Source organism: Oncorhynchus kisutch, linkage group LG11 (assembly GCF_002021735.2).
Source record: "Oncorhynchus kisutch isolate 150728-3 linkage group LG11, Okis_V2, whole genome shotgun sequence".
In the NCBI taxonomy this organism is placed as follows: domain Eukaryota; kingdom Metazoa; phylum Chordata; class Actinopteri; order Salmoniformes; family Salmonidae; genus Oncorhynchus; species Oncorhynchus kisutch.
Window position 1 is genome coordinate 51,957,438 of NC_034184.2, and position 11,339 is coordinate 51,968,776.

At 40.6% G+C, this 11,339-nt stretch overlaps 1 protein-coding gene across 1 annotated transcript; it reads left to right on the top strand.

Moving 5' to 3' along the window:
• The first annotated feature begins 1,435 nt into the window (after positions 1-1,435).
• Positions 1,436-5,494, top strand: LOC109899555 (BMP and activin membrane-bound inhibitor homolog). Its single transcript, XM_020494893.2, has 3 exons — positions 1,436-1,993; positions 3,639-3,917; positions 4,508-5,494. Exons 1-3 carry the CDS (start codon positions 1,918-1,920, stop codon positions 4,924-4,926), a joined length of 774 nt encoding a protein of 257 aa, XP_020350482.1. The 5' UTR covers positions 1,436-1,917; the 3' UTR covers positions 4,927-5,494.
• The last annotated feature ends 5,845 nt before the right edge of the window (positions 5,495-11,339 follow it).

The following is an 11,339-nucleotide window of genomic DNA, read 5'->3' on the forward strand; positions in this document are numbered from 1 at the left end:
AAAAACATTTTTTTTCATTATTATAATATTTTTTTAAACCAAACGTCAAACTGTCTTGGACTACAGTTTCCAAAGTAATCAGAATCAACAGAATAGGTTTGCTTTGGGCTGGTTGGTTTTGATATCGATCGCAGACTAGTGCTGCTGTGTGTTTTGCATGGGATTGTTTCGAGGGTAATTGAGTGTCCGTGTCTGTCTGTGTCATCTCAGTGGCGCCAAGTGTCTTTTTGGATTGCTAATTTCTCTAAACGCCTATTAACCACCCATAACATCCATTTACACAGGCAGCAGCAATCTATACTGAACACAAATATAAACACATCATGCAACAATTTCAATGATTTTACTGAGTTAATGTTCATATAAGGAAATCAGTCAATTGAAATAAATCAATTAGTCTCTAATCTAGGTATTTCATGACTAGGCAGAAGCACAGCCATTGCTGGGCCTGGGAGGGCATAGGCCCACCCACTGGGGAGCCAGGCCAAGCCAATCAGAATATTTTTTTTACCCACAAAAGGGCTTTATTACAGACAGAAATACTCCTGAGTTTCATCATCTGTCCGGATGTGGAGGTCCTGGGCTGGTGTGGTTACACGTTGTAAAGCCAGTTGGACGTACTGCAATATGTTGGAGGTGGCTTATGGTAGAGAAATTAACATTAAATTATCTGGCAAAAGCTCTGGTGGAAATTCCTGCAGTCAGCATGCCAATTGCACACTCCCTCAAAATCTGTGGCCTTTAATTGTCCACAGCACATGGTGCACCTATGTAATGATCATGCTGTTTATTCAGCTTCTTGATATGCCACACCTGTCAGGTGGATGGATTATTTTGGCAAAGGAGAAATGCTCACTAACAGGGATGTAAACAAATTTGTGCACAACATTTGAGAGAAATAAGCTCCTTGTGCTTATGGAAATTTTCCAGGATGTTTTATTTCAGCTCATGAAACATGGGACCAACACTTTACATGTTGCGTAATAGATCTCTGGGCTGGCATAGGCTGGGGAACCTGCTCGTGGTGGCGTCCGCCTAACGAGGCAATTTGGATAGGCTACATACAGACAGGTAGGTAAAGATGAGGTCATAGCCTAACTTCTAAATAGATTAGAATATGTTTTCATAATTTGTTTATATTCTACCTGAATAGCCTAAGGCATGTATAGACCTATTTTATGCTGCTTTTTATTAAAACAATGTAGCCAACACTCACGGCTACATTGATTGACCCAAACTGTAGCACTGTTACATTGCATTGACTAGTCAGTATAAGAGAGTGTATGGCACTTACATAGAGTAGGAGGAATGTTAAATTGTGTGAATGCAATGGAAATCAATGGAAATCTAAAGTATGCAAATTACGCTCGGGATGACCCAATGAGCACTCAGTGGGCGGACTTAGGTTAAGTATCGAAGTCTGGCTCAGATATTTCTTCAACTCAAGAGCCTCTCCCCGAAGTCGACTAGTGAAGTGTTGATGCGAGAGTGAGCAACCATTTATTCACATTTCGTTGGTTTGGGATTATAAATGTTATGCACAACCATCATCGCGGGTGTCTGTGAAGTCGGAGTGGACAAGTAGTTACAAGTATCACTTCAACTCATGGAATGTATTTTTTTTCTTATTTTTTCAGCAGCTATAAACATTCCGTTTTTTTTTCTGCAGAGCTATCCAAGTAAGGTAAAAGTCGGATTTTAGGGCTATTTCTCTTGTAACCTAGTTTTCTCGATGCAGGGACAAGCCATTCGTTTTTTTGTTGTTATTTTCTTACGTCTTCCAACCGATTGTGATTGTGGCAACATTTGTTCGCGGTCCACCGCTATCTTCTGCAGCGTTCATGTAACCTTGTCTTCGAGCTCAGCCCTACGGGTTTTGCTACTGGGATAAGGGGACTAAAAAGTGACTTGTCATAAATGGATCGCCATTCCAGTTTCATTTGCATTTGGCTACAACTGGAACTGTGTGCCATGGCTGTTCTTCTTACTAAAGGTAAACCTTGAGCCCTAAAAACTTGCTTTTAAGTTAGGTTTTTTGGATATGTTTCTAAATGTCTCTCAATCAACAATACGTTTTATATTCTACCAGATATTCCAACACGAGAGGTGTCTTAATTGTTATAACTAAGAAAACGCAACTTTCTATCCAGTAGGTGTTCTGTGTGTCCCCCATGAGTTCATATAGCAAGGCCTTCCATTATGGTAAAATTGGCACTAAACAGACTGAATGACTCAAATGGTTATCATAGTTCTCGCGTTTGTGCACACGCACTATTTGATACGTGTGATATTATGTAAGCCTATAGGCTATAGCGGTTGATGTAAAGAAATTAACTCGAGTCTCCAAATAACTTCAAATAGGTAGGCCTAGGCTACTATAGTATACTGGTGATTGTCTGGTATATACAGCATGGCATTTATAAGACAGTAGTGTATTAGAGTGCCATAATGCTTCTATAATGTGTTGTTAGGGCCCAATGTAATGCAGGTCCATGTCAATGGTCAGCTCATGATGTTTTAATAAAATGACAGCATGTAACTGAGACTCTGAAAGTAGCCTACATACAGCTTGTAACAACATATAAAGGCCCGTATTTACCTGGGTGCATCTCTGTGTTTTTTTGTTTGTTGCTGTCTTGTAACACAGTGTTAATAAAGATAAGGATTTCTATTGAAAAGTATAACAACTCGATACAAATAGCCTGTGCCATATTTAACCGTTTTAAAACCACAGCCTAAGAGTAAACTAAAACATCTGATTATAAGTGAAAAGCTACTCATAACATTTGCAACGCGTTTTTATCACTATTTTTATTTCAATAAAGAAAAGGTGCAAAAAAGAATAATGATAAGGTTGTTTGGTGAAAGCTTGTGAGATGAGAAGCCAGGGGAACACCCAGCCCATCCTGACCACACTAAAGCTTGCGTGCAAGCTGAAAAGGGAGTCTCCTGCACCACTCTCACCCCCCTTTACAAGTTTCCACTTGGGTTGAATTTTTGAAAACTTTGGCACACAAACCACTAATTATAAGCTACACGGTTCCTGTTTTATAATACGGACTAAAAGGACCATTTTGCACGGAAAGCTCTTAAACTCGGCTTATTTGCTGTAATTTAAACAGAGAAATACTTCTCAAAGTATTTCAGGGTTTACCTTGTCATTTACATGTATTTTGACAATGTTGCCAATGTCACTCAGTCCTAATTTGTGAGTCTTACTTAAAAAGATAAGTAGTCTGGTTTCTGGGTCTTGAAATAGCGAGGTGACATCATGATTTGATTTTAAAAGCAAAGTAGGTAGACTATATGCAAGGCTTTTGACCTTATTTTATTCTGGGATAATTACAGCGTTGTGTGTGACTAACTCATATAGCCTACATCCAGCTGACAAGTTTATAACATTTCACTTATTTTACTATGAAACAGAATACGTTTGATTTCCCAAACTGCTAACGTTACCCTGTTAGAAAACATAGGCATAGTCTGTGCATACATTTCAAATCTGTTATTATTACTAGATAATAATATGTAGAATGTGTGGTCTGACATGTTGGTGGTGGGTAGGCTATAGCCTAATATTTAGCCTACAAGACTTCATAAACAAAGACTTACATGCATTTCCAAATTTTTTATTTTAGGAGAAATACGGTGTTACTGTGATGCCCCCCACTGCGTGGCCACAGGCTACATGTGCAAATCGGAACTAAACGCCTGTTTCACCAAGGTGTTGGACCCTATGAACACGAACTCGCCTCTCACACACGGGTGTCTAGATCCCATAGCAAACGCTGCCGACGTGTGCAGCGCTAAGAACACAGATGCCCTGAGCGGGGGCTTGTCCACACTAGAATGTTGTCACGACGACATGTGTAACTACAGAGGACTACACGACCTGGCGCACACCAGAGAATCTACAGGTAAGGAAGGAGAGAGAATGGACACTTTCAATTGCCCTACTGTGGCTCTGTAAACTGTATGGATATTGAAGTTATTCTACTCTTTTGACAAGGTTCATAATGTGTGATAGACAGAGCAACCAAAGTGACGATTTGTTGTGTAGCCTACTGTTTACATGTGTCATAGTCCTATGCTGGAACTCTATCGACAACGGCCTACTGTAAGGATATGCTGTCCATACACTTTTGTCTTTAACAATTCCGTCTTTAACAAAACTTCTGTTTGACTTTTAATCGGAAGCCAGCGGGGGGGGTGCCTTGTAGAATATCCCTTCTCAGACTGTATGTAGCGGTGCCGAAATACTAGCTTCATTGAGTTATGGAAAGGTGCATACAGCCTTACAGAGAGGAAGAGCTCTCAAGTAGGGATTTCTGTTATGACTCAGTCCAAGGGAGTTTAACTCGTTTAGTAGCTGAATAATTTTTTGGAGGGGCTCTTATTTTAGAAAGGCAACTCATTGCATTCACCTTCTGAAAGCAGAAGACAAGTTTCCATTGAACATCGGTGTACATTGCACAATAAAATAATCGTATTTTCCCTCCACCTCCAGACCACGGCAGGTACCAGCCTGAGAGCAACAACCATAACCTGGTCACGCGGGTACAGGAGCTGGCCTCTGCCAAAGAGGTGTGGTTCAGGGCGGCGGTGATTGCGGTGCCTATCGCGGGAGGCCTCATCCTGGTTCTTCTCATCATGCTGGCGTTAAGGATGCTCCGCAGCGAGAACAAGCGGCTGCAGGACCAGAGGCAGCAGATGTTGTCACGGCTCCACTACAGCTTCCATGGCCACCACACTAAGAAGGGCCACGTGGCAAAGCTAGACTTGGAGTGTATGGTGCCTGTGACGGGCCACGAGAACTGCTGCCTCACCTGTGACAAGATGAGACAGGCAGACCTGGGAAATGACAAGATACTGTCACTGGTACACTGGGGGATGTACAGTGGGCACGGGAAGCTGGAGTTCGTATAACTTACTTTTCTAAGATCGTTTGACTTCACTTTATGTCCCACCACACCCTTCCCCACCCACCCCCCAAAAAACAGCCAAGACTGCCTCTTCCACTCGTTGGGGTTTCTCTTTTAACTTAAAAAATGAATCCCCTTTTTTGTCCATTGTACTTATCTGTTTTCTTCAATGGAAGAAAAAAAGGACAGAATTGAACGCAAGCCTTGTGGTTTTTGCTAAAGGAGCACTTTACTTGAAAATTAATGGCAAACCAATGAGGAGCTGAGCGGGCAGGGCTGAGCTGACGGATTGAAAGAGCTCTGTCAAGACCCTGTCTGCCTGTGCATCCTGGACTTTACACAGACTGCTGAAAGATTCCAAATTGGTCTTATTTGCACATTTGTAAAAACAAAAAACGTTGTTTTGCTTAAAGAAAAGCTAAATAGGAGAAGAATTTTACACTGACACCAGGGTACAAAAAAGTTCTTTTTGGGGAGTATAGGTGACTTAAGGTGTGTACACTCCTCTGTATGTTTCTTGATCCAAGCTTATTGTAAAGAGTGAAAATATATATATTTTTGTCTGAAAGAAACACCCTGTTCTGTGTGTTCTTCCTGCTACGTGTGTGTGAGAGAGCGAGAAAGAGAGATGAGAGCTGTGGCTCATGTCAGAGAGGCCTTTTATCTATCTGTTTCTTTCTGGGTTGTGTGTCTATACAGTACTATGTGAGAGGATGTGTGGTGAGAGAGGAACACGCTGCCTCTGTGATGTGTGTTGGATCAGGCAGTGTGTGTGTGTGTGTGTGTGTGTGTGTGGGTCTGACTTCATAGTGAGGCCATGTTTCACAGTAGTGCTCCACATGACTCAGTCATTCTTGAACTTCCTCCAAAGGTTAGGATCTCAGCTTCAAACAAATGTTGTTTATTTCATTGCACATGCTGGATTTCTGTGGATATTTATGTTATACTCAATCGAAGGCCTGTATAATCCCTCCCCATTCAGCTTTTCTGGATGTGTTTCTGCCGACACACTAACCCTCCTGTATCCAACCTCATGTTGATGAAGAGGGCTTTTTTCCCTGCCAAGCAACTAAGCTAGCGATTATGCCAAATATCTTATTACACCACTTAGAAATTGATCTCAAGTGTGATGGTGGGATTTGTTTTATTAAGAGAGTTATTGATGAGCTATTAAGATAGTTAATATGGAACCTACAGACTTATGGGTTTAATAATGTGAAGCCTGTATTTTTTTTTATTGTTGTTGAAAACCCCCATCACTTCTTTTCCCAGTATGTGTTCCTCTCCCATCGATTTGGCCTTCTACTTTATTACATAGTAATACTTCCCTGATGATGTCTGAGAGGGGAGGGATGAACATGTAGGAGCACAAACACACACAGTATGCACTCACCCATGCATGCAAGCACACACACACACACTCTCAGGGAGACTAGTAGAGCATCTTCATGCACATACAGACCGGATGCACCGGTCTACAGTGGCCTACAATAAAAGTATTCTCCAGGCCCATTACGATAGGCTACCATTTTGCTGAGAGGCAGGCGGTCATGCTGTTTGTATTGACATGCACATGTAATGAGGTGGTCAACTGGTTTCCTTCAAAAGCCCAATTTGTTTTGAAGTGACTTCAAACTCCTCCCTTTCTAACTTGCCAGTGAATTTGTATTGATATACAGTACCAGTCAAAAGTTGACACACCTACTCATTCAAAGGTTTTTCTTTATTTTCTACATTGTGGAATAATAGTGAAGACATAAAAACTATGAAATAGCACATGTAGAATAATGTAGTAACCAAAAAGGTGTTAAACGAATCAAAATATATTTTAGATTCTTCAAAGTAGCCACACTTGGACTTGATGACAGCTTTGCACAATCTTGGCATTCTCTCAACCAGCTTGACCTGGAATGCTTTTCCAACAGTCTGGTAGGAGTTCATACTTGTTGGCTGATTTTCCTTCACTCTGGTCCAACTCATCCCATACCATCTCAATTGGGTTGAGGTCAGGTGATTGTGGAGGCTAGGTCATCTGATGCAGCACTCCATCACTCTCCTTCTTGGTCAAATAGCCCTTACCCAGCCTGGAGGTGTGTTGGGTCATTGTCCTGTTGTAAAACAAATGATAGTCCCACTAAGCACAATCCAGATGGGATGGCTATGCTGGTTAAATGTGCCTTGAATTCTAAATAAATCACTGACAGTGTCACCAGCAAAGCACCCGACACCATCACACCTCCTCCTCCATGCTTCACGGTGGGAACTACACATGTGGAGATAATCTGCTCACCTGCACTGCATCTCACAAAAACATGGGGGTTGGAACCAATAGTCTCAAATTTGACAGATTTCCACCGGTCTAATGTCCATTGCTCGTGTTTCTTGGCCTAAGAAAGTATTTTCTTCTTATTGGTATCCTTTAGTAGTGGTTTCTTTGTAGCAATTTGACCATGAAGGCCTGCTTCACGTAGTCTCCTCTGAACAGTTGATGTTGAGATGTGTCTGTTTCTTAAACTCTGTGAAGCATTTATTTGGGCTGAAATTTCTGAGGCTGGTAACTAATGAACTTATCCTCTGCAGCAGTGGTAACTCTGGGTCATCCTTTCCTGTGGTGGTCCTCATGAGAGTCAGTTTTATCTTAGCGCTTGATGGTTTTTGCAACTGTGCTTGAAGAAAACTTAAAAGTTCTTGAAATGTTCCATATTGACTGACCTTCATGTCTTATTTGAGCTGTTCTTGCCATAATATGGACTTGGTCTCGTCCCAAATAGGGCTATTTTCTGTATACCACCCCTACATGGTCACAACACAACTGATTGGCTCAAACGCATTAAGAAAGAAATTCCCCAAATTAACTTTTAACAAGGCACACCTGTTTAATTGAAATGCATTCCAGGTGACTACCTCATGAAGCTGGTTGAGAGAATTCCAAGAGTGTGCAAAGCTCTTTGCTCTCAAGGCAAAGGGTGGCAAAGGATGTCCAAACTTTTGACTGGTGCTGTACATTCTGGTTGCGTCGGACCCTGGTTAAAAGTTGTGCACTATATAGGGAATAGGTTGCTATTTGGGGGGGGAACTCTCGCTCTCGCGTAGACTTGTCAAGAATCATAGGCTTATCTACTCCATTCTCATGTTTTCCCACTAGCAGCTATGAGGGTGAGATGTATAGCTTTTATTGGTATGTGACATTTTTCAACCTCATAGCGGGGAAGGTTAACTAGCGTGATTTAAATCAGAGGTGTTTTTATTTTTTTCTCTCCACCTCACTGACGATAAACATTCATGCAGTCGGTGCTGGGTGTGTGTGTATGTAAAGGGCTCTCATGGACTATGTTGTGGCCGAGTTAAACGATATGAAGTGAAAGTGAAAACACACATGGAACCTGTTAACACCTGCACATGGTAGTGGATGCACACATACTGTTACACAGCTTTTTATAACCTTCTATATTATTCTTGTTTTCTCCTCTTCAGCAGACTCTATAGCAGGGATCATCAACTAGATTCAGCCGTGGGCAATTTTTTTTTCGTGAGGGGATGGTCAGGGTGCCGGAACATAATTACATATCATTTGTAGACTGCAAATTGACCACAAGAAGCCCAAACAGATATACTATTTGACTAAAACATAATAATTTAAATCCGTGCTTACATTTGTTTACGATCACATAAAAGTATGCATACATGGCACCACAAAAGTATGTGGACACTTGCTCGTCAAACATAATTACATATCATTTGTAGACTGCAAATTGACCACAAGAAGCCCAAACAGATATACTATTTGACTAAAACATAATAATTTAAATCCGTGCTTTCATTTGTTTACGATCACATAAAAGTATGCATACATGGCACCACAAAAGTATGTGGACACTTGCTCGTCAAATGTCTCATTCCAAATTCATGGGCATTAATATGGAGTTGATCCGACTTTCCTGCTATAAGAGCCTCCACTCTTTTATTTTTTATTTTAATGGAATCTTTATTTAATTAGGCGAGTCAGTTAAGAACAAATTCTTATTTACAATGGCGTCCTACACCGGCCAAACCCGGACGATGCTGGGCCAATTGTGCGACCGCCCTATGGGACTCCCAATTACGGCCGGTTGTGATACAGCCTGGAATCTAACCAGGTTGTCTGTAGTGACGCCTCTAGCACTGAGATGCAGTGCCTTAGACCGCTGCGCCACTTGGGAGCCCAAGGTAAGCCTTCTTTTCAGAAGGCCTTCCATTAGATGTTGGATCATTGCTGCAGGGACTAGCTTTCATACAGCCATATGCATTAGTGAGGACGGGCACTGATCTTGGGCATAAGGCCTGGCTCGCAGTCAGCGTTCCAATTCATCTCAAAGGTGTTTGATGGGGTTGAGGTCAGGGCTCTGTGCAGGCCAGTCAAGTTCTTCCACACCGATCTCAACAAACCATTTCTGTATGGACCTCGCTTTGTGCGCGAGGGATTTGTAATGCTGAAACAGGAAAGGACCTTCCCCAAACTGTTGCCATAAAGTTGGAAGCACAGAATCGTCTAGAATTTCATTCTTTCTATGCTGTAGTGTTAAGATTTCCCTTCACTGGAACTAACATTCTCCTGGCATCCGCCAAACACAGATTCGTCCGTCATACTGCCAGATGGTAAAGCATTGTTGCTTCTCGACGTTTCCACTTCACAATAGCAGCACTTACAGTTGACCGGGGCAGCTCTAGCATGGCAGAAATTTGACAAACTGACTTGTTGGAAAGGTGGCATCCTATGACGGTGTCACGTTGAAAGTCCCTAAGCCTCTTCAGTAAAGCCATTCTACTGCCAATGTTTTTCAATGGAGATGTATTTTTTTATTTTACCTTTATTTTACTAGGCAAGTCAGTTAAGAACAAATTCTTATTTTCAATGACGGCCTATGAACAGTGGGTTAATTGCCTGTTCAGGGGCAGAATGACAGATTTGTACCTTGTCAGCTCGGGGATTCGAACTTGCAACCTTTCGGTTACTAGTCCAACGCTCTAACCACTAGGCTAGAGTGGTTAGCCGCCCCTGCCGCCCCGAGATTGATTGACTGTGTGCTCGATTTTATACACCTGTCACCAACAGGTGTGACAAATAGCCGATTCCACTAATTTGAAGGGGTGTCCTCATAGTTTTGTGTATATCTCTATTATGTATGGGAATACTTTGCTACAGATTTCCAAAATTAAAATCACTTGGAGTTGATTTGTTGGTGTTTTTACAGTCTTATGTACAACAACAACAAAAAATTATGTTATCCATGTTAACTATTGATCATGAGTAGTTTATTACTCAGGATTTATCCTTAGTGAAGGTTACAGGTTATTATTTATCTTCTCTCAGCATTAACTACAAAGGTACATTACTCTTAATGCACAGTACAGTACATTAGTGTCATTCTGCCCTGTGACGAATGGACATTCTTTAAAACAAGACATGGAATAAATATTTATTCCACACAAAGCAAATTAATTTCCTTTGAATGGATAAAAACATGTGTTGGTCCCTGTCCTAATTTACCCATCTAAATATTTATCCCTGTGTGTTAACATTTAGATATAAATCTTCCTCAAGAGAAAAATAATTTGGTTGGGAATGTTTACGAGATCTGACTGGGATTTTTATTTTATTTTAAAGAGGGCTTTTCAGTTGCATTTCAACCACGGTTAAATCAGCACAATATCTCTCCAAATGAAAGATAATTCATTAAAAGACGGTGACAGAGATGATAATGATTAAATTACAAGTTCCAAATAGATATTCCAATGTCTGACTTTGTATATCGGTGTAGCTAACAACTAGAGGTCGACCGATTTATGATTTTTCAAGGCTGATACCGATACAGATTATTGGAGGACCAAAAAAAAACGCTACCGATTAATCGGACGATTTAAAAAAAAAAAAAATATATATATATATATATATATATATATATATATTTTTTTTTTTGTAATAATGACAATTACAACAATACTGAATGAACACTTATTTTAACTTAATATAATACATCAAAATCAATTTAGCCTCAAATAAATAATGAAACATTTTCAATTTGGTTTAAATAATGCAAAAACAAAGTGTTGGAGAAGAAAGTAAAAGTGCAATATGTGCCATGTAAGAAAGCTAACTTTTAAGTTCCTTGCTCAAAACATGAGAACATATGAAAGCTGGTGGTTCCTTTTAACATGAGTCTTCAATATTCCCAAGAAGTTTTAGGTTGTAGTTATTATAGGAATTATAGGACTATTTATCTCTATACGATTTGTATTTCATTAACCTTTGACTATTGGATGTTCTTATAGGCACTTTAGTATTGTCAGTGTAACAGTATAGCTTCAGTCTCTCTCCTCGCTTCTACCTGGGCTCAACCAGGAACAAACACAACAACAACAGCCACCCTCGAAGCAGCA